The 22,701-nt window shown below is 52.0% G+C and overlaps 8 protein-coding genes across 8 annotated transcripts; 3 read left to right on the top strand and 5 right to left on the bottom strand.

Annotated features, from left to right (window-relative positions):
* Positions 1-1,003: 1,003 nt before the first annotated feature.
* Positions 1,004-5,970, bottom strand: HMPREF1120_05421 (uncharacterized protein). The gene is made up of 3 exons (XM_009159595.1): positions 5,178-5,970; positions 2,610-5,078; positions 1,004-2,498 (listed from the first exon to the last, which is right to left on the bottom strand). Exons 1-3 carry the CDS (start codon positions 5,371-5,373, stop codon positions 2,485-2,487), a joined length of 2,679 nt encoding a protein of 892 aa, XP_009157843.1. The 5' UTR covers positions 5,374-5,970; the 3' UTR covers positions 1,004-2,484.
* Positions 5,971-7,088: 1,118 nt separating this feature from the next.
* On the bottom strand, positions 7,089-9,814 carry HMPREF1120_05420 (dihydroflavonol-4-reductase). The gene has a single exon (XM_009159594.1). It carries the CDS (start codon positions 8,896-8,898, stop codon positions 7,471-7,473), a length of 1,428 nt encoding a protein of 475 aa, XP_009157842.1. The 5' UTR covers positions 8,899-9,814; the 3' UTR covers positions 7,089-7,470.
* Positions 9,815-10,431: 617 nt separating this feature from the next.
* On the bottom strand, positions 10,432-11,370 carry HMPREF1120_05419 (short-chain dehydrogenase/reductase; the record flags this gene model as incomplete). Its single annotated transcript, XM_009159593.1, has 1 exon — positions 10,432-11,370. The coding sequence occupies one exon, from the start codon at positions 11,368-11,370 to the stop codon at positions 10,432-10,434; it is 939 nt and encodes a 312-aa protein (XP_009157841.1).
* Positions 11,371-12,160: 790 nt separating this feature from the next.
* HMPREF1120_05418 (metalloreductase transmembrane component) lies at positions 12,161-14,245 on the bottom strand (the record flags this gene model as incomplete). Its single annotated transcript, XM_009159592.1, has 1 exon — positions 12,161-14,245. The coding sequence occupies one exon, from the start codon at positions 14,243-14,245 to the stop codon at positions 12,161-12,163; it is 2,085 nt and encodes a 694-aa protein (XP_009157840.1).
* Positions 14,246-14,903: 658 nt separating this feature from the next.
* Positions 14,904-16,274, top strand: HMPREF1120_05417 (uncharacterized protein). The gene is made up of 2 exons (XM_009159591.1): positions 14,904-15,940; positions 15,995-16,274. The coding sequence occupies exons 1-2, from the start codon at positions 15,492-15,494 to the stop codon at positions 16,107-16,109; spliced, it is 564 nt and encodes a 187-aa protein (XP_009157839.1). The 5' UTR covers positions 14,904-15,491; the 3' UTR covers positions 16,110-16,274.
* Positions 16,275-16,513: 239 nt separating this feature from the next.
* Positions 16,514-18,024, top strand: HMPREF1120_05416 (uncharacterized protein). Its single transcript, XM_009159590.1, has 2 exons — positions 16,514-17,263; positions 17,329-18,024. Exons 1-2 carry the CDS (start codon positions 16,859-16,861, stop codon positions 17,638-17,640), a joined length of 717 nt encoding a protein of 238 aa, XP_009157838.1. The 5' UTR covers positions 16,514-16,858; the 3' UTR covers positions 17,641-18,024.
* HMPREF1120_05415 (uncharacterized protein) lies at positions 17,277-18,994 on the bottom strand. Its single transcript, XM_009159589.1, has one exon. The coding sequence runs from the start codon at positions 18,719-18,721 to the stop codon at positions 17,852-17,854; it is 870 nt and encodes a 289-aa protein (XP_009157837.1). The 5' UTR covers positions 18,722-18,994; the 3' UTR covers positions 17,277-17,851.
* Positions 18,995-19,103: 109 nt separating this feature from the next.
* On the top strand, positions 19,104-21,994 carry HMPREF1120_05414 (cell cycle protein kinase DBF2). The gene is made up of 3 exons (XM_009159588.1): positions 19,104-20,058; positions 20,108-21,425; positions 21,478-21,994. Exons 1-3 carry the CDS (start codon positions 19,470-19,472, stop codon positions 21,551-21,553), a joined length of 1,983 nt encoding a protein of 660 aa, XP_009157836.1. The 5' UTR covers positions 19,104-19,469; the 3' UTR covers positions 21,554-21,994.
* Positions 21,995-22,701: the final 707 nt, after the last annotated feature.

Genomic DNA, 22,701 nt, shown 5'->3' with positions numbered 1-22,701 from the left:
TCACCTTTTCATGAACGCGGTACACCACTATGAGCGCGAGTCATGACTGTATACCCCACTGCACTGCCGAAACCACCACCCATAATTGAAGGCGTACTATTTCAACTCCTGATGTCTGCTTTCTCATCACTACACTCGTCACCTTCAGTTCTTTCTCTTTCTTTTATTCCTTTCTCGTCATGCTCGTCAAACGACGCTTCCGACTGCCGGAATGTGACAGGCTCTCCGATGGGTCAATGCCGTGCATGTCCTCGAAAACGGACCCCGCCTTCTCTTTCATTCGTTCAACAACTTCAAATATTCACTCTTATCCTATGATCGACAGCGTAGCCTTGGAATCCCGCACGAAGCCGAATCGAGGAATCATTTCCCCTGCCGCGAACCTTGTCGGATACTATCCTCGACTACTTCCTTACTAGCCCCGACACACAGCATACACACCTCCTACACATCCGAATCTTCGACTTGCAGTCATCAAGGGTCAGTAATAATAGTGTAGATGACTCTGCATCTCATGTGTTTCAGTCCCACTACCACTGGTAATGGCATTGGCTACCGAACGACAACTGGTATTCACTTGATCCTTTTTCAGGTAGAGGTTGCCAACATGCAAGGAAAAAACGACTCTCGACTCCCACATTTCCTTGCACGACGGGATTCTTCGAGCATGCACGATATCAATGCGGCACGTACTAGTAGTAGTTATGCGTCTCGGGTCTTGTTCACATACTATATTTACCTCAGGATCTCGGTTGGTGGATTGCTCGTAATCGCAAACTTGTAGGGCTGGCCTAGGTTCCCGGTTGTAAGACAACTAAGGTGTCTACAGTACATACCTCTTACACTATGTTCCCCGTCAGCCTTTTCCTTCCCAAATCGAACCGCCGGATGCTGGACCCCAGATTTCTTCTGCTTGTTCTTGGAGTCTAAGCACGAACCATACCTAAATAGGTACCTCGAACCAGGTTGGAGATGCGGGTATGATGGACCTACCAGGTACGTACTGAAGGTCCCGAGTGTAGTGGGTACGTATATTTATGGACTCCGAGTGCTTGACGGGAATCAGATGAGAAGCACTCACTCGCTCAGTCCACTCGAGCAAGCTCTGTGGCATGATAGCACCACCGGGGCAATAGCAATAGCAATTTCCTACCTAGCTAGTAGTACAGTAATAGTAATGCTACCTCATCAATGGTATTAAATATACCTAATAGTAATAAGAAGTTGAATCTGCCTCCGATCGTGCTTCTGCTACATCACAGTCTATGTTTGTCATCCATTCGACCTGACCTCAGTGGTGGTGGAGAATCTCGCTCCATAAAAGTCTCTTCCTCGCTCTCGCTCGCCCTTTGAGAGCCACCCTCGTGCAACAAAACGACGACCTGCGGAAAACATCCCATATGCAACCTGCGAGTCGGACCGCTTCGTTCGCATTGAAATCTATGTCAAGTTACGTCTCATCTACGGCCTACATATTCCGCCATCCATCCAGTCTGGGCGGAGGCTGGATGCCGAGGACACCCTTCTTGTCTCTCCCGTACCGAATCGCCATTCTTTGAAACCATACGAACGCCCGCATGTATACCTCTGCATCTCCATAGCGCCACTGCAACATAGCCAATTCGCGACCCAAGGCAGCCAGAAAAATACCCGAAAGAACGCCTTGCTAGCATTGTCCACCGGGAAGTCGAAAGATACCTTGAGCATAAACAATATATAAAGCAACCGTCAAAATCAAACCCAACAGATCTCACGCCACAGCGCCAATCTGTCCCGTCGTCATAAACGTAAATAAATACATAACAGCCGGAAAACATTCGTTAGAAAGCGCAAAAAAGGCAAAAAAATCTGGCTCGGCCTCAGGGCTGAGGACTATAACATCACAGATACTCAGACGGTCGGGCTCGACAAGATGAGCACCTTGACACACCCTGTGGTGATCGGCGACCAGAGCAAAAGTCAGAGGGTCGGAAACCGGGCAGATGAGCGGGAAACAACAGCCGAGATCCCATCGACATTAAAGTTACCCCAGAGTCCCGAGCTCGAGGAATACAGAGCAAGCATGCGGCAATTCCTGGTGACTCGTGAGCAGACCAAGGGGAGCGTCGTCGGCAGGAAACAGGACAATAACAGGCCTGGCGTCCTGAACCATTGCGCCATCAGCATTGACCAGAGGGAACAATCTCCTGAATCCCAGTGGATGGATCTGGAAACCCTAAGGCGGAAGCACGAGTTGATGATGTTCGATACCGGCCTCGTCGAGAAAGGGACTCGCTCCCTCACACCAGTACAGCGAATCTCCTCGCCAAGTTGTCGGCAACACAACCACCACCACTGTATCAACAAGCAGTCGCGGCATTTTTATCGAGAGTGTTGCTCAGCAAGTCCATCGAGCAAGAGTGCGTTGAGTGGTAAGAAACATTCGAAGCTGAACGCACATTCGCAAATGGATGTGCAGCCCTGCGGATATTATCATCCTCTCGGTTATCCAAGAAACACTGTGAACGACCAAGTCAGTGAACAATGTCAATAGGGTAACAGCCAAGGAAAGAGTCAATGGAGACGTCCAAACCTCGGTCAACAGGGTCAGAACAAAGCAAAGAACATACCTTCCCAGTGCCACTCGGCCATAACGCCTAACCAATGGAGCCTTCCTCGCACAGTATACTCGTGTTCAAGTTGGCCTGGTGAGACAATATCTCCAGTAGGTCGACGCGAGATCCCCACGCAAGAGCCAGGCATTGAGGCAGGAAGGTTTCTGTTGTTGACATGGAGCTTCCAATTTGACACACCATCTTGTTGAGTCGTAGAATCTATCGTGACCCTTCTTTTCAGCAACCGAACCGGATCGTATGCTTCTTCGGGCGTCGAGGTGGACCCGAGGACATTGGCATTGCCTTCTGCGAATATTGCGTCATCACCCAGGTCGCCATCAGAAGTGTGGCCCTTTCGCTTGAGACCCGGTGGCATGTTGAGAACAGGGGGAATAAAGCTCCCACCTGGAACCCCCCGCGAATTATACCGTCTGCGTAAACGATCCGCCTTTCCGTTCTCATAACAATCACGGCGCCTCCAGACCTCTTCCACAACCCGCCAGCAAGATTTGACGTTTCCAAGCTTCAAGCGCGCTATCATCGCGGCCCACCGCTGTCTCACCCAGGTTCTGTCATCCGGGTCCGTAACTTCGCAGCTCGCAGCCAACAATGGAAATATCTGCACTATAGTTGCACGCGAGGACAAAGGTACAGAAGCAAGGGTAACGAGCACCTTCTTCGCCAGGCTCTGGATGCCATCACTGGGAATTTCAGGGACAGCCTGGTGCAGATAGAGAAGTGTTGCATAACGGTACGCCTCCGCCGTCTGAATTGAGTGCTGCACCTCTGAATTAGGATCTTCCGGTCTCTCAAAAACGCCAACACTCGGAATCTGCCACTGTTGCAATTCTTCTTTGAGCTCCATCGCCGTGGACACCAATGTCAAGGAGTTTGAATCGGTCTTGCGTACACGTTGAATAAGGCGTGCAACACGGCCTATCAGTGGGAAGAGCGTGGTTGCGCAACCCATGAGGGGGTCCACCTCGACCTGGTCTCCAAACGGGGAGTTGACGGTTTCCAAAATCTCATCAATATCAAGGTCATGCGGTTGTTCCAACGAGGTCAATCTCGCTATGACATCCATGTAGACGAACGTGTTGCAGAGAAATTTGAGGCGAGTGGCATCCTGTGTGCTCATCCGGCCTGGCTGCATGTCCTGGCGCTGCTTGACAATCACATTGTTGACCATGACTTTGGCTCCTCTCAGATGTTGTACACCGGTGCTTACATGACGGTCCCAGCCTTCACTGAGGCCCAGTGCTAGGGACGTTGCCAGCGCCGAGTCTAGCCTCATGTTTCCCATCTCCTGTGCCAGCCGCTTTATTGATTTGTTCATATGGGCCATTCCTGGCACGTGTAAATCCGGAATTTCGTGAGCCCCATGAAACGCGGTCATTGCCGAGATGGCATGATATAAAGCAGGAGATTCGCGAGCTAATGGCCAGATCAATGTACGCCAGGGGTTTTCGGTTGGGCCATCTTTAACGGACAAGATACCGCATGTTTGTTTATCGAATCGGAGCATAAGCATTTCGGGGGACGAGACGTCCAGAGATGGTTGTGCAAGGATTGTCATGTCGCTGGATTTGGAAGACGATGTTGAAGCCTCGCTGGGCGTTGGAGATGCTGCTCGGAATCCTTGCCATGTCGAAGCGCCTGAGGTAGGGTCGATCAAAGATGTGGGCGTAGGGAGCGTCATTGCTGGCATATCTGACGTTGTCGCCATAACGTCAGATCGGACGATTTCCTCGTCAAAGTCATCGCCATCGTCAGGCATGTCGAGGTCGAAGTTTGATGGTTGATACGACAAAGGAGATATGGGAGGTCGGATATCTGGTGGGTCGGGCGGCCGGTGCATTTCCGGTCCCGGAAAAGGCATGTCCATGAGTTGAGGCGATCCAGAGGAGAACGATTTTGCGCTATTGCTGTCATTCACGGACGAGGTGTTGGTGGTCGATAAAAATCCATAAGGATCCGGGTGATGATCGCCATAGGAGAATCCGGGCGTTATGCCCTCCACGTCGAAAGGAGGAACATAGGTAGAGTAATCAATCCGGCTAGGTTCAGGGAAGAAACACTGGTTCATCTTGTCATGCGCTTCTTGCTCTGAACCTGACTGCGCGTGAGGTGCTTGACTCTGGCCGTGGAAGGCGTAGGCGGCCGTAGCAAAGGCCGAATGAAGACCTGGCGACCATGTTTGAGGAGGGTCCACATTATTCACAGCAATACGTCGGGGTATGGGTCTGCAGCTTCCTGGAATGTCAAGCGGTCGGGCAGCAGCATGGTCAACGGCACCAGACGAAGAATTAGATCGGAAGGCCTTCCGCTTCGCAGTGGGTTTGGAGGTGAAATTGGTTTCTTCGAAGCTCCGCCATTTGTAGTCCTTCCTGTATCCCTCACACTCAACGCTTCGCTTCTGACATTGGACACACGACGGCTTTGTCTCGTCGCATTTGAGCCTCTTTTTCTTGCAAGTCATACAGCCTAGGAGAATGAATGTCAGTCACATTCTCTGCCGTCTTCTGTGGGCAGACGGATCAAGGGAGCACTGGAACATGCTAGGGCCATGCAAATAGAACATACCATTTCGACTCTTGCTCTGCTTCGGTTTGGTTACCGCGCCATCCTGGACTGCTGGTGCAAGTTTGGTAGGAGGTCTGCTGATAGCAGTTGTTCTGGGTTTGGTAACAGCAGGTCGTTTGGCTGCCGTGCTTGTAGTAGGACTAATCACAGAAGAGTCCTTCAAAAACGCAGACGGTGATGGGATTTGGACCTCCATGCGACGCTGACATGGACAGGCGACATGAGAATTGCAAATGAACAGAGACCAGCAACGGTAGGATGAGGATCGGAGTTGTGGTTGCGACAGTGGCGGAGGACTGGAGGAGAATCAGCAGGCTGGAGTGATTGGAGAGTGTCTGGCCTAGGCGGGCCTTTCAGGCACGAAAGACGTCAATCGAATAGAATACGAGGCTGATAGCAAGACGTAAGGAATGAAAATCAAAAAGCAAACAGAGAACGTGGAGTTTCAGTGGTAGAATGTGCGTGGGTTGAGAGTTGGGGTGGCAGCGAGCAGGTCAGGTCATGCCGTGATGCGGGTGAAACGGCCGGCCGCCGCCACTGCAATGCGCGTGCAAAGTGTCTACTAGTAGTGTTGATGAGTCCGGTGCCAGCGAGGGCGGTGATGTCCAGCGGAGATGAAGAAGACACAGACACTCGGTTCTATTGAGCTGCCAGGCCGGAAGAATGATAGATGATAGGTGGTGGATTGGTTGGAGGTGCAGTGGGTGATGGATGATGAACGGTACCGACTCTAGTAGTGGGCGGCGGGCACTTCCACTTCCACTTCGTTATCTTTGAGACTGCTTTGCTGTCGAGATACGCGAGACCACCTCTTCTATCTCGGTATCTGATGCTGCAGAGTGCACGACGATTGCCGCTCTTGGCTTGCCTTATCTCATTCCCTCGACACGAGAGGTCCAAGCTACGACGATGGATGCGTGCTTGAGTCCTCACTTCCGCCCGCCTGCGCCGCGTCGCCAGCCCTGTTACAGCCTGAGGACACCTACCGCGAGACAGCAAACACCGAGACACAGAACCCCAGATTGCTAGTTCAACGACCTGGTATCAGCTCCCGTCCTTCGATTCGTTATCAGCGGATCCCGTATCCTAGTTCCCCGGCCTCCCTCACCCGCAGGGCCCTCGAAACTCCTCCAACTCCTCCACCTGTCACGTCGCCCACCAGTCATGCGCTGGCGAAACAAGGGCATCTCCGCTCACTATCAATGTGACAGTGTGTTACTGGCCTATATCTTGATTGGGCGGTCCCACTGTCCTTTGCGACGGACGTCTTCCCCAGAGGCAGCTTCAGACGAATCACAAGGGGCCTGTTTTCGACCTTGGGGATATAACATGTTCGGTTTTCTTGCTGTGTCTGCTACCTCCCGGTTATTTAAGACCTGAGGCTTTGATTTACAGGCTGAACACCATGTCAGATTGCCAGACGACCCTGTCGACTGCCATGATGCGTACCGTCCCTGGTATGTTTGTCGAAGCCACCTGCACGTTCCGCCGCATACAGTACACCCAAGCAGCAAGGCGCCAGAGCAATTATTTCTGGTTGGACCCTGGGCTGATGCGGAACCGCTCGAGCGACGAGATCATAATAGCCACCCACACTGCAATGGTGCTACTACGTACAGCACTATGCGAGTGAAGGTTGCACAAAATATACAACCGACAGGGCAACCGGACTAGAGAGTCATGGAAATTGCAAATCGTCCAGGATGCCGTGTTACACGACTTCCGTTTTGGACTGCTGGAAAGGCAGGTTCGGCAGAATACGGACGGCGCCAGACCGATAGGAGTGGGCTGTGATGGCTGTGACGCCTGCTTTGCTACCGTGGACATGCCGTGTCTGTAAGTTTTACGATCATGTCTCAATCGATGTTCCGTTTTAGAGACGATCTGGCGGAGTTCCACATGTTCCACCGAGGAGCTTATTACTTTGGAACCCGGCTTTGCCAAAACTTGATCTTGACGAGCATCGCACGGGAAGTACAGTAATGCTGCGCCAACCACGGCTCCAGGTTTTACACAAGGTGAGTCTAGAGCTGGCCTTTGATGAGCTAGACTGCCCGCCCTGAGGAGGGTCTCGGTAAGTGAAGGCTTAACCAGCCTGGAGCCTCGGGGTGTCAAAGCATACGGCTGTTGCTTACATACTAGTACCTGGTATTGCTGGCATAGTATGCAATGATTTGTCCCCTCTTACCAAGAGCGACCATCCATATACCTGTTTTTCAAGGCGAACACATCTCTACTAACATAGCGTACTAACCTAGGAGCACAGTATTTTGTCCTCAACTTCCTCCTTTCACTATTTCGATTGTTTCAAATTCTTCGCCAACCCCGGCCACTGTCTCTCAAAAGCCTCGACAGTATCCAAAATAGACTTATCATAACGAATGAACCTATCCGCCCCCAGAGCTTTATACGCCTTGCTCGAAACCAATTTACTTTCGTCCTCTGGAAACCAATAGTCTTCGGTATATCCCTGACCGGGGTTTCCAACAATGATATCTCGCTCGGGGAATTTGGCACGCAATAAATCGGCCGCAGCCTGTGGTGGTGCCTTGCCATTGACCATGAGATACCTCTGACCATTACTTTGGTCTGAATGTTCCATTGCCCAGTTATGCATGCGCGCCACGTCGCGCACATCGATGTATCCCGCCCCGCCGATCTGAGGAGGCATTCTCGTGTTCGGGTCAGACTCACGACTACTCCAGATCTTCCATATGGGCAAGAGCGTCTCGTTGAGTTTATCCGGTGTGGCAGGCCATGAGACAGGTGGACCCGTCACGACGGCAGGGTTGATTGCGGACACTGCGAACGGCAAACCAGGTTGATGCGCGGCCACCCAATCCCAGACGGCCCGTTCAGCAGCGGATTTGGATGCCCCGTAGGCGACGGGCGCAGAGAATGTTTCTCGCGCCACACTTTCGCCCGTCGCATTCCAGTCGGATTCGGTGTAGGCGTGGTTGGGGACTTGTTTCCATTTATCGACGATGGCGGCGACGGAGGATGTGACGACGAATGAAGTGAGTCGTGAAGACTGTGGTGGTGGTGGTTGTCGTGAAGGGTCTGTAGTGGTAGCTGTGGTTGTAGATTTCATAGCTTCTTTCCAAGCAGACTCCAAAATCGACAAAGTCCCACCAACCGCGGGACCCATAAACTCATCGACTGTGGTCAACGTAAAATCCACCGGTGACGCGGTATGTATAATTCCATAGACCCCTCGGACAGCCTCGTCGAATGCTCCTGGGACAGCGATGTCCGGGACAACAACGTGCTGGTATCGGTGTTTGTGGTTGCGAAAAGCGCCAGTCAAAAGGTGTTCTTTGGCCGCTGGCGATCGAGACGTCCCGCGAACGGTGTAGTCCCTTTCGAGGAGTTGGAGACCAATGTGGCTGGCGATGTAGCCGTTGATGCCGGTGACGAGGATGATTTTGGATGAGTTGGAGGCGGAGGTGGAGGTGGAGTCGACGCCAGAATCAACGTTGGGCTCGCCGGCGGGGTGGATTTCGTGATTTGTACTGTTGTTGATGTTGGTGTTGATATTGGTGTCCACATCATTGGGATTTATACCCGTGCTTGCGCCTCTGCTCGTGCCAGTGTCTGTACCTGTGTCCTTTCCCAGCTGAGGACTGTCATTATAGCTGTTGTCGGTATTGTTGTCATTGGCTCCCAGTGATGGTAATGGTGCTTGGGGCGTCGTCATGACCTGATCGTCGAAAGCAGCCATCGCTGCCCGTGACCCTGACCCCGATACTGACCTTGACCGTGATCTTGACCCTAATCTCGACCGCGACTTTGAGCGATAGCAGGAGAGTGAGGGCGAGCGACAATGTTGAGACTCCCAACGCGCTCTGCCACCAGTCCACTCGTTGCTCTCGCTGTGGCTGTGCTCGTGGTTTGGAGTATCACGACCGTGACTGTGCCTGTGACTCTGACTGCCAGTTTCAATGCCAATACCAGTGCCAGTGTGGCTGTTGGACTGGAGATCTTCGTTCTGGTTCTGACTCCAACTCTCGCTGTCCCTGTCGCTCCGCTCGTCGTGGTCAAGGAGACTTGGATTTGGACTTGGAGGACTTGAACTCGGACGTCGACCTCGACTCCGACTCCGACTCTGTGCCTGACTCTGTCTCTGCGTCTGTGTCCGGTCCTGACCCTGAGTGTTTCTGTCTCGTCGGCTTTGGCTTTGTGATTGTGATTGTCTCCGGTTCAGTGAACGAATGTATATATGTGAATATCTCTTTGCGGTCTCAATTGTTGCGGCGGGCCACGGGGGCCAGTCGTGGCGCAGCCGTGCTCCTAGAGCGCTTGTCGAAAGTAGTGTTATGCTTATCAAAGCCACTCGTTCAAACTCGGGCCGGCTCCGACCACGAGACCGGCGTTTTATTTGCTCTAGACTTGGGCAATGTAGTTCTGAAACATTCGTTGGAGGAGATATATGTATGAATCGAAGTCAGTGGAAGATGCAGTGGTGTCTGCGCGGACTTTTGGAGAAGACCCCAGATGCCCGCCGTTAGGCGTCATGATTATATGTGGATTTTTACAAACGAGAGGATTATTACTATCACCCGCTTTCTAATCAAGCCGGGGTTGCGTGTGTCAAGGGGCTGTGCAATGGATGCCATGCCATGCCATGCCACGCCACGCCACGGGTAGGAAATGTTACGCAGGACGTAAGGGAGAATGGATGTTGGAGATCTTATGCAGATGTCTACTAAGTAGTACCTTGGTACGCAAAGCACACGGGCAGACGAGGCAGACAGATGAGATGGTGGTAGGAATACTATTAATATTAATATTAATCAGGATATATGGATATGGATACCTGGGCCTTAAGGGGCACAGCCTTGTCTCTCCTCTGAGGCCTGCGGTGCTGGGAGGGGGATGACAGACGAACAAGCAGACCATGATGTTCAAGACCGGTTCCAATGCCCAACTCGATTCAGTTGGATCTGGACCATATTTGGATGGTCGCATACAATCTGCGAGTATATCTCGACTGATCGACTCAATCACTGTCCATTGCGACGTGTGTACATAGGAAGATGTAGTTGGCTAGTCGGTCAACAGAACAGTGCTGAGATAATACAAATATATCAACTCAATATCATTTCTTCGTGACGATATATGTCATATCTCGAAACGTACCAGCCGCACATTAGCCTAGCAAACGAGTCAACCAAACGCCAGCCAGCCTTGGACAATAGCAACCTCAACCACAAGACTGCCCCCATCTTGACCATCTTGAACCTCAATCAATCAATTAATACCCAGCAGCCTTCAACTCATTCTCAGTCCACTCCCACAGCCGTCGTCCAGCATCCGGATTCTCAGCCCATTTATTCTTCCTCAATCTCCCAACAGGGGTATAATAAGCCCCATTAACCAGCTCATCCTTTTTCGCCCCCGCCGCCGCCCACAACTGATTCAGCGCCCCCGTCGGGATAGTCTGATAAATCAGCGGCCCAACAACCATCAAACCATACTTAAGCAAAGGATTCGCTCCCGAGCTAGGGAGATATAAATCCGTCTTAATAACCCCCGGATGCAACGAAACACTCGTGAAAGCGGGATACCTTCTTGCCAATTCAGCAGCAAACATGATGTTAGCCGCTTTGGACGCCCCATATCGTGTCCAGGGACTCGTAGCAGTCAGTTTCTCAGTCGACAAGATAGTATCAAGGCTTGGAGCCAAGTTGTTGGCCTCGGACGACACCGACACGACACGCACGTCGGGGTTATATTTCTCAACCGTGGTCTGCAACACCGGCAGTAGCAACTTGGTCAACAGGAAATGGCCGACGTGGTTGGTTCCCAGCTGGATGTCCTGCCCAGAAGCCGTTTTGCCAGGTGGCACGGCCATGATGCCCGCGTTCAACACGAGGATATCGAGTCGGTCGCTGCGGCTGATGACTTGGTCGGCGGCATACTTGATGGATGGCAACGATGTCAGATCGAGTGGTACATATTCGATGTCGACATCCTGGGAGACCTGAGATTTGATCGAGGCTATGGCGTCGCGCGCTTTTGATTCGGTGCGTGCAGCTAGGAATATCTTGTGCGGATTGTGTTTGGCTAGTTGGAGGACTGTTTCTTTGCCGATGCCGTTGTTGCCGCCGGTGACGAGGGCCACTTTGCCGGATAGATTGGGAATGTCGGTTTCTGGGTTGAATGTCACGCCGCTGTTGCTGAAGGGCCACATTGTTGCGAAACGGGGGGCGAGGATTTCAATGCCCTGGATGGGATGGAGTGCGTATGGAGTAAAGAGGCCTATTGGAAGTTGTTGTAGTTGTGAAAGAACCGTCGTCGTGGGAGTCGTAGTAGTGGTAGTAGTTCGCTGTGTATTGGTGGTGGTAGAACTTTGACTGTGGGTTTCTTGTTCGCTCATGTTAGACTTTTGATAGCTTTTCACATGCAGTGTTTATATGGGAGGGTCGTCGTGAGGAAGACGGGCCAGCGGTTCAGATATGTTCCTCGGGCTGCGTCATGGAATTGAGATTAATTTGGGAAAACCACTCACCCATCACCCACACCGTTCGAGATGTCAAAGGCGCAAACATGCGCTATGCTCGAATAGTAACGGATGGTCTTATCGGCCGTTGCCTGTTTGAATACCGGCGCGGAGCTTCTTCATGCTTGATGATACGTGAAAGTTGTACAACTCAATCAATCGATGGAACGGCCGTAAAGATGGCACAATCAGATGACTAAGCGGTATACTTATAGTTGTACATACATGGTGCCACTCCAGCCTCATTTTAGTATTGCAGTCTTATTGTTTCCACATTTGCACGGAGTCGACCTGGTTCAGTAATATACTCGAGAAGACCTTTTTCATGTGGTCTAACAGTCTGCCATTCCGGCCAACGTCCTGCCCTGCTGATCTATACAATATCTTCGTGGGAATCATATCCCTCATCCCAGTCCAAAACCGAATAGCAATTTTCCAAACGCCATCGCTATGCCAGAACACTAATCCACCAAGGTATCACCTAGTAAGAAAACCCTTCCACATGAAGATATATGCCTTGGGCCCCAGTACCTTTGTGTACAGCACGCTCGTCACTCAACGCCACGACACTGCGTCGGACGTCGTCCTGTAGTCCCTGAGGACCGCATACCACCACCGCGCTTTCTCCTTCGGCTTCCTCTAAAACTTTTCGAATAATGTCACGAGGTTTGGGTCGCCCTCCGATCAACTTGAGCTGCGGTACCGCTGCAGCTGACATTGCCTTTAATGCCTTGGGGCTTTTCTCGCTGATTGACGAAACTGACGACGAGGAAGGGATGGAGCTCGATGAAGGCCCGCAGCAACAGCATCTAATTGCTTCCCCGTCTTCGTCCACCGCATTCTTGCAACAGCAAGTTCCATCCGGCCCACACCCATCGTTGTTCCGATCTGTCGATGCAATAGACCGTACTTCCACCTTTTCATCCGCCACCTTTTTCGTCAGGGCTTCCGCGTCGGAGGAAGTCGTGTCTGCCACTTTGACAGTTCCGTGTGCTGGAGGCTCGCAGCAGGCATCGCCGTTGGATGCGTCCAGCGTCTCGTCACAAGTGACATAGATGCTAAGGTCAAGTTCCTTCTTGGAGAATCCATCGCATCGTTGGACATTTCCAACGTCTAGAAGCGCTGTTTGGAGTTGCTCTTTGAACCATCCCACTCGATCCTGGGACTTGACTACCCAAACAAAACGGATCTTCCGTGTCACGATACCAGACGCGCCATCAACGCTGGACTTCCACCTCCGTACAATATCTCGCATTAGAGGGACGGTAAATGTTGCGCCAGTGCCCCCGGCGAAGAAGCAAATGCTGTCAAACTGCCGTAGCGGTCGGATCTTCCCATAGGGCCCTTCGACCCCCACCAGTTTATATTTCACGTCTGCTACATCCTCAGACCGCGGCAGACCGAGATTTCTCAGCGCATATCGATGCAGACGTTTTGTGCCCCCTTTCTGAGCTTGGACCAGAAATTCCAATTTTCCATCCGACTCCAATGAAGCGATGCTGAAAGGATGGCTCTGCAAAGGAACCACGGTGTGACATGACAGAAAAACATGCTGACCAGGACTCCATCGCAATACCGGCTTGTCAATAGTGATCCGGGTCACATTTCCAGGTAACGGTGTCAAGACGGCCTTGTTTGCCCAGAAGAGGCTCCTGCCTGGCACACGACGGTGGAAAATCGACAAGTTGGCCACGAGTGTGACCAGGAATCGCGCAACTCGGTCGAAAAAGAACAACGCCACACAAACCCAGACGTAGGTCTTCCCGTAGTCGACGTGGAGCATAACAGCTCCAATGAACCCTGCAAAAAGGACCAGATGTGCAACGACGAATACTTCATAATTCACCCGTCGCATTGGAGCAAATGACGTGGCCACAAGGGCGGTCAGAATGCACCACGCAGCAAACCCAGTCTGCGTCATGGAGTCGGTGGTCAATTTCACCTTGATGTAGTCATATCTTGCCCAACTCCTGAACCAGAACATCAAGTGAAATGTGGCCGTCAACCATAGAATACGGGCCACCCAGCGGTGCAACCAATTCAGCCGTTCATAACTGATACCTGAAAGGAAGCCAACAATGTTTTGTTTGCCGGCAAGGAGGAAGACAAGAGGAAGCTGAGCTTGAGCGATGCACCCACACCGATAAGCAATGTTCTCCCAGCTCCACTGGTCCTCTGTGTCGTATTTGTAAAAGCAGAACACAATGACGGTAATAAGGTATGAGAGAACCATAATCGTCTTGCCCAAGGAAGGCGCGCGGAATTTCAGCCATTTGAGTTGGTATGCTGGCAATGAAGCGGAGCTGATCTCCCGGGCCACCGCTGTCAGTGTGGCATAAGATGACCAGAGGAACGACTTGGGTTTCGCACTCAAACTTCGTTGTCGCTGCCAGAGCAGAATGTGGTTGAGCAGGTTGCAGAGGGCGGCCACTCCAATCGCAGTTCCAATTACCGCCCAGAACATTTTTTGCATGTAGAAATACCCAGGCACGCCGCTCCCGGAGCCCATGCTCCCCATATCCATGCCGCCCATATCATGGCGGGGAGAGAGATGCGTAATGGCCATCTTCGAGGGCAACAACCTGGCGAGAAGACGGAGCTGATATAAAGCCAAACGAACCGGTTGCTAGTAACGACTGTCTTGTGCCATATGTTCCCCCGCGTGAACGTCCGAGTGGTTAGACCGATTGGAGGCGACTTGGAGAGGATAAGGTAACAATTCGTTGCGATCGCGGACTTTGGTAAAATGTACTTGGACAATGGACGTTAAATGGCTTGAAGTCGCAAAGAACGACCGGAGAGAGTGCTGTGTGATACTATACTATCGAATATAATTCCTGTAGGATTGGCTCGTGTACACGTAAGACGAACCCGGGTACAAATGTGCTCAAGGGCTCGGATGAGGACTCGGCGCGGCGGTGAGCGGTACCTTGATGTGGAACTGGAATCGTCGAAACCCGAGAGGCAAAACTGCAATTCTGTGACTTGAAGCCAAGAAATTGACAAGATCGGACTTGGAGTTGTGCTCGTAAAGGATCTCGTGAGTTTAGAGCATCGAGAGACAGAAACACGAGATCTCTAGAAATCCAGAATCGTACAAGTTGAAGCCAACAGGTACCTCATGACAGCCGCTGTGGCAGTAACAAAGCGTACCTGATTAACCGGGAGTGTAGGCTCTTTAGGCGTCACCCCTCCGAGTCCAGGCGAAACAGACGCGGTTAGGCGGGCGATCAACTGTCGCGAGTATCCTTGTCTTTCGGCTGGGAACCCTGCGCCACTGCACACAAAGAAGGACCCCACCAGGAGCCTGTTCCATCCTGACGCCGACAATGCTAAAATGGGATTTACTACTAGCGCCCGCAAAACCTGCGCAGCCAAGAACTTGCTCATCTTTCAACCTTGAAGCGCGACTTCAGTTCCACGGGAACTTCAAGATGTCGATGGATCGCGCCAAAAGCCGAAAGGCGCCGTGTCTGACAGGACTACTTGTAGCGGTGGAGACCGCGGGATCGACTTGCAAACACCTTCCAAGTTGAACTGAACTGAGGACCTCGTTCGCACGCTTCCTCTCCTCCTCGCCGTCATACGCCACTCATTGCCGGGTTTCACTTCGACGCTATACACCTCCCATAACATGCTCAGGAACCCAACACAAGACTAGGAAACCTTGGCTCGACTCCCCGGCTCTATCGTCGAGAATTTATACAAAGACGCCAAACAACCCTCTCCGCCCTTTGTCTGTGGGATCTTCATAAACCACCACGTCAAAATTAAAGACCACAAGTCACTCTGTCTGCAACAATCTTGACGAAATGGACATGTCGAATTCTCATTCAAGCTCGAGCTCGGACTCGATGTCCATGTCGATGGCCATGGTCTTCACCAACTCACACTCTACGCCTCTATTTTCCAACGCCTGGACGCCCACTTCTGAAGGCGGTTATGCTGGCACTTGCATATTCCTCCTCCTTCTTGCGGTGACTTTGCGACTCCTCTTCGCCGCCAAAGCATTATGTGAGCAGAGGTGGTCCGCCGCCGCACGAAACCGGCGGTTTGTTCTGGTGAAGGGCAGATCGACCGAGGCTGGCAGAATCGATGAGGATCCTGATGCAAAAACCGCTTCTTTACTCACGGCCCAAGGAGTTGAGGAGAACGTGAAGGTGGTTCAGGCGAGAACGGGCGGGACTCTTCCCTTTCGATTATCCATCGACATCCCTCGAGCTGTTCTAATGACCATCATCGCCGGTGTTTCATATCTACTGTGAGTGAAATCACCAGCTGCTTGCTGTTTGTCGGTATACTGACTGGAGTGCAGGATGCTGGGAGTCATGACCATGAACGTCGGCTACTTCCTCTCGGTGTTGGCAGGCACTTTTGTGGGCGAGCTATTGGCGGGCAGATATGCCCAGGTTGACGAGCATTTACATTGATGCATTGCTAGAGTTGGAGCGTTCAGGATACCCTTCATACGACGATAGAGGCGTTCGGCGAGTCCGTCGGAGCCGTCTTATAATGAAGTCACTGCTATCTACGAGTTTCTTACAAGTATTATTATGTTCTCGTTGCACAGGTCCTCGTAGCCTCGCACTACTAGTACAGTACCTTGGGAAATCTTGTCCTACGGCGGACCGAACCACATCTGTGGCAGCGATAAATCAGTGAATAATAAATCGGCTGGTTTTTGTCTGACGAGGCTCCCCTGGCCAGTGACTGCATGGCTCGCCCCCTTTTTCTCCGATGTGAGCAAGTTTCCGGTCTCCACCATCAGATGCGCATGTTTTTGGGCGGTGACTAGTAACGACGTAGTAACATTCCAGCCCAATCCATGGCTCTTTTCATCCACAACCGCACCGCGCGACAGCTGACGAGAGCATCAATGACCGACCGCTCAGGCTGGACTGCGATACTCCCGCCAGTGCAATTAATGCTTCGGTCCTCAACCGGTAAGCTCGCTAAGCAGGCTAGGCTTCCGAGTCAAGACGCGACAAGGCCTGACCGTAACCGGCCTTCCAATGCTTAACACCCCTTGACACTTCCTTCGCGGTTCAAGTGCTTTATATCTTGCTGTGTCCCCATCGAGCCATTCGAACGTCCTTTTGCTCTGATTCCTTTTGGCCTGGTCATTTTCGTTACCAACAACGCATCTCACTTCCCATCTACCTCCCGACGTTCGCCCATCATGATTCCTCAATCCCTCGTCGCTCTCCTCTCATTACCGCTCCTTGTCTCTGCGCATTTCCACATCCTCTACCCAACACCCCGAAGCGATGAGGACGAAAGCGAGGGCAAGTTCCCCTGCGGTGGCTTCGCCATCAGCGACAATCGCACCGTGGTCTCGAGTTCCGCGTTTCCAGTTGCGCTCGAAATGGGCCATGACCGCGCCGTCGTGCAAATGCTTCTAGCGCTGGGCAACGACCCGGGCGACCACTTCAACATCACGCTGGAACAGACCCTGCAGGAACAAGGCGAGGGAAGCTTCTGTCTACCGTCGGTGCAAATCCCGGCGGACCTGAACATCACGGATGGCACAAACGGCACTTTACAGGTCATCACGAATGCAGAGGGCGGTGGCGGCCTCTACGTGGTATGTACAGTACTGCGGACAATCAATCGTGGGAATGGTTTCAACTAACATGATGGGATTTTCAGTGCGCCGATTTGACCTTCACCTCATCTCCCACCATCCAGTCCCTCCCCAGCGCGTGCTCCAATGGAACCGGAGTTACTGCTTATCCTCTGTCTTCCAAAATCAACGCCAACGAGTCAAATGCTGATGGCTCGCCTCAGAGTGGCTCCGGTTCCAGCTCCAGCTCAGGCTCGTCTGCCTCATCTACCGGCTCGAGTGCGACCGGTACTGCGAGTGGCGCTACGACCTCCCAGACCGGCAACAGCGCCGCGATGTTCACGGCTGGCTGGGGTGTTTTGGGAGCTGCCGTTCTCGGCGCGGTGGCCCTGATTTGATTTCGATTTCCATACAGCGATGCAACGTCCTGCATCTGGACAGTTTCTGCAAGCAGCACATTGTCAACCAGCATCAACAGCTCTACTGAGATAGCCTCCATCTACAAACGCTGCATCGAGTTCTTTTTCTCCAGACGTGCCGCGTCCATGTTACACATTGAAGCTCTGACTTGAGTATGTAGCGACAAATAGTATAAAGGACCAAGTCCTTTCAAGGCCACGTCTCCACCAAATTCCACTCTCCTATAGATTCACTTGGCTGCGGACCCCCAGGTCCTCCCACTTCTTCGGCCAATGTCCATACCTGGCGCGTGCAGTTGGCAGGATCGCTGAGATCGACCGCCTCTACTTGCTCAGGGGTAATGATACAGACTCTGAAATTCCTTCGCGCAAGAGGCTCGTCCGATAAGTGTCCTGCTTGCTGTCCCAATCCTTCGCCTGCTTGGTCATTTTTACCTTCTTGGAGTGGCTGGCCTGGAGGTGGGTTCTTGAAAGTCCCTCTCATCACGGGCGACAGATTCTCAAAGTAGTTTTCCACTTCCAGTCTCCACGACCAGTCTTTGTCCTTAGCGGCATGACCGGATCCCTCTTTCACCCGCATATATCGTCCAACCTCGGCCTTGACAGTCACGGTTCCGGAGTTTTGTGCCTCGTCACCGCCTTCAGCGTCGTCGGCCGCAATGAGCCAACACTTTCCTCGTATCCGCCATTGGGTCATTGTTTCTTTGATCCAAAAGACGGCTTCTACGGGACCGCCGCCGCCAGAGCCAGAACGCGACTGCGCCAGGTCGCCCTTCCCTTTGCCCGTCGCAAAGAGGTCATACACTTTTCCCATGCGTGCATCGGTTGTAAATGTAGGACAGTCCGATTCATAGATTGGGGGGTTTTTGGGGAGTTTGTTGTGCTCGTTGGGCGGTAGGGTGGCCCAGAAGCCGCGGAATATACATGTTCGGGCCCGTGGTAAGCCGTTTGCCGTCACGGTCGAGAGAACGAATTCTGCGCCAGCGCCGCCGACCTGGTCCAGATGGGCTTCAAATGTCGGCTTCCATGGTGCCGTGGAGGTGGTCGTGGGATGAGCCATCGTGGAAAGCAGGCGGGATAGCCGAGTGGTGGATCTGGCAGCCAGGGTGAAGGAAATGGTGGTAGCAGTGCCTCAACTAGTTACCGCGCCTGATATCCTTTTATAAAAAGTTATGTCCTTGCTGCCTACTACAAGTAGGTCAGATGCATGACGCGCTGACTGCCTTTCTGCGGTGTTTGACACTTTTATGAACTTGAGCCAGCGCTGGGCAGGGGTTCGATATGACGTTGAGGACTGCAGGCGGGGAGTACTGAGCATTCTGCCGGCTTCAAGTTCACCGCCTGCACGACGCTAAACTTATCGGGTCGATAACTCAATCGCATTTAAGCTAGCCGCTACGGTGCGCCTAGACTCGGAAGAGTTTCCTCCTGTACATGCGCGGCTTCTGGCCCCGACGCGCCGTTGCCTCTGGAGACTGCGACTATTCCCCCCTTGGTTCAGTGTGTTGATCCCCCAAGAAGCCTGTCTGTCCCCTCTGGGTATCGTGCATTTCAAGTTTAACTTCACAGCACGACTTCCAATCTACTAGCAATTGCCTGCGTCGACAACTGCGGCATCGCTCTCGATATCGTCTACTTAACTGGTATCCCTCAGCTTGGACTGCAGCATTGAGGCTCACACGCCTCGGCAAGATCGCTAGACGGAATCGTCTTTGTGATCGGCCGGCTTCACTTGCAGCAGGAACAACCCTTTCTTTCTGCCACAGCCGCGTCACCACAACTTGACCCTCTTTTTTCTCTCTTGAGAAATGGCTGTTAGCAGCACGCCACTCTCGCCCAAATCACAACACGACCTCAACATGGTCATGCCAATGCCTCCACCTCTCCTGCACACTCGTTCGGGAAACGAGCTGTACGAGCGTCCTCAGACCCCCACCACTCCCGGCGGTAACCATGGTTTCACCAGTCCAATGCAGACTCCTCAAGGCAGCCCGAGCAAGAAACAACTTCCACCTGGCGCTAATGACCTGCCTAACGTGTTCGAAAATGCCATGAAACTCAATCCCATGTCGCCCACAAAGAGCCAACCCAAGTCTCCCACGAAACAAGCCCTGTCCGCGGGAGATGACAACATTGCCAAAGACCCTTTCGCCGATCCTCCTACTCATCATCATAGCCGTGCTGAGAGCCCAACACGTCAATCCAACAAAGAAAATGCGCCTGCGTCAGGATTGCGCTTCGGAAAGGATTTTCAACAAAATCATGCTGCCATTTCCAGACAGGAACAGTATCAGCCTACAGAATCCAGGAAGACAATCACCCGCGGCCTAACTACCGAGGAAATGCAAAAGCTCCAGATGCCTAAGCTCAAACGTCTCGCGAACGTGACACAACTGTGTAAGTCTGGCCAGTATGAATTCATGTTTATATGCTGATTCCATTTTAGACTTCCTTGATTACTACTTCGATCTTCTCTCCTACGTCCATAACCGACAAGCCAGAGAAGCGGCCTTCAAAGCTTCATTTCCGCCTCCACCAGAGACTCCCAAGGAGGAATACGATGCCGCTCGACACAAATATTTGGGTCGCGAACGTGCCAATCTACGCAAACGTCGAACTCGTCTCCGACATGGCGACTTCCAGATCTTGACACAGGTCGGCCAAGGTGGCTATGGTCAGGTCTATCTGGCTCAGAAAAAGGATACACGAGAAGTCTGCGCGCTCAAGGTCATGCGGAAGAAGCTGCTCTTCAAATTGGATGAAGTGCGACACATCCTGACGGAGAGAGACATTCTGACTGCTGCCAAGTCGGAGTGGTTGGTCAAACTACTGTACTCATTCCAGGATGAGGAGCAGATCTACCTGGCCATGGAGTACGTCCCTGGCGGTGACTTCAGAACCTTGCTCAACAACACTGGCGTCCTTCACAATCGTCATGCACGCTTCTACATTGCAGAAATGTTTTCATGTGTTGATGCTCTACATACCCTAGGTTACATTCATCGCGACTTGAAGCCTGAGAACTTCTTGATTGATGCCACCGGCCATGTCAAACTCACCGATTTTGGTCTTGCCGCTGGAATGCTGAGCCCGATCAAGATCGAGAGCATGAGAATCAAGCTTGAGGAGGTTGGAAACACGCCTGTGCCATTTGGTATCACCCCGGTTGAAGATCGGTCGGCTGATCAGCGACGCGAGGGATATCGCTCTCTTCGAAAGAAGGACATCAACTATGCCAAGTCCATTGTTGGTTCGCCCGACTACATGGCTCCCGAGGTTCTCAAAGGCGAACAGTACGACTTTACGGTCGACTACTGGTCTCTCGGGTGCATGTTGTTTGAGGCATTGGCCGGATATCCTCCCTTTGCCGGAGCCACTGTGGACGAAACATGGCAGAATCTGAAGAGATGGCAACGTGTCCTGCGGAAACCCATTTACGACGATCCAAACTATTTCCTCAGCAAGCGCACCTGGGATCTGATCACTCGGCTTGTTGCCGCGAAGGAGCATCGGTTCAAGAACATCTCGGAGATTCACAAGCACGAATACTTTGCCGAAGTAGATTTCAATACCTTGAGAGAGCAGAAAGCGCCCTTTGTTCCAGAGCTTGATTCTGAGACGGATGCTGGTTACTTCGACGACTTCAGCAACGAGGCTGATATGGCCAAGTACAAGGAAGTGCATGACAAGCAGAGAGCTCTAGAAGAGATGGCCGAGCGGGACGAAAAGATGGGCAAGAGTTTGTTTGTCGGATTCACCTTCAGGTATGTATTGAATTGTTGTGTCTTGTGGACTTATATGTTAATTTGCAAACAGACACCGCAAACCCGATGCCGATTCAAGCCCGAGAAAGCGCATCGAGACCGATGGCACTTTTGGAACTATTTTCTGAGGTCTTTCGAGATGACAGTAGGCTGTGCCTCGTTCTCGGACTTTTCTCTTTCACTTCGAACATGTGCAACGTCTTCGGTCAAGACTGTGGTTACAAAGCGGGCTGGATAGGGGGTGTTTGGGCGGTGGTGACGGTGTCTGATGTATTGATTCCGGGCAGAGCAACAGACGCTCGATGAATGATGCGTCTGGTAGCGGTGCAAATCGGTCCCTCCCCTCCCTTCGTGAGCAGGAGATGCCAGGCCATTGTGCTGGATATGTAGGTGTCGTAGGAGTCTTTGGGTCTTTGAGTCTTTTCATCCAGGGGCTGGAATGCAGGCTGGGTACTGTTTTGCAAATGATGGGGAATGAGAATGGCCAGCAATCACTACTATGGATAGACCATGAATGAGTAGTACGTCTTGATTACCTACTATTAAGCAACATGACTGAGTGCAACGAATTCTGTTTTCTGTGTTAGTATGCCCGGCACATAGAGTGTGCCTAGTAGCACTCGTTGCCTCGTCTCCTTTCGTCTTACTCTGCCATGACCCATATCTGAGATAAGTTACTAGTAGGCTGGCCGCTGTATCTTACTGCCCTTGCATCCCCATTATTGTATTTGTTGTCCACCATCACCACCACCACCACCACCACCACCACCAACACTTCGACCGCCCAAAAGGCAAAGCGAAAATGTCGAAAAAAGGGCCAAAATAAGGGGGGAAAGAAGGAAGAACCTAGACCCCATGAAGCCCAGCTACATACGGGGTAAATGAGTGACTGAAGACACCTAGGTAGGTAAATATGTGTTTGGAATCGAATGATTTTTGGTCAAGAGTTAAGACGTATTTTATAGTCGTCCTGGTTTCGTTTGGCGACACAGAAACCAGGCTTTGCCAAGGTTTGTTTTATTTTTAGTCTTGACTTTGGCATATGGGCCTGGCAGTGCCAGTGGTATCCAATTCAGTCGAGACAAGACAGCTGATCATTATTCATTCATTATTCATACTATGATTGCGCACAAGCTCAAGATCGATTCTCTTTTTTCCCCCTCTGCACTCTCTCATGTCTAGTCAAGTCAAGGATGTACTAGTAGTTCTGAGACAGCGGCCTGCCCAGGCCCCAAGGTCAAGATCGGTTCCTTTTTTCTCGCTCTTCTTTCATGTC

This window comes from Exophiala dermatitidis, assembly GCF_000230625.1.
Source record: "Exophiala dermatitidis NIH/UT8656 unplaced genomic scaffold supercont1.4, whole genome shotgun sequence".
In the NCBI taxonomy this organism is placed as follows: Eukaryota; Fungi; Ascomycota; class Eurotiomycetes; order Chaetothyriales; family Herpotrichiellaceae; genus Exophiala; species Exophiala dermatitidis.
The sequence above is the reverse complement of the archived record's forward strand: the minus strand, read 5'-3'. Positions and strand labels throughout refer to the sequence as shown.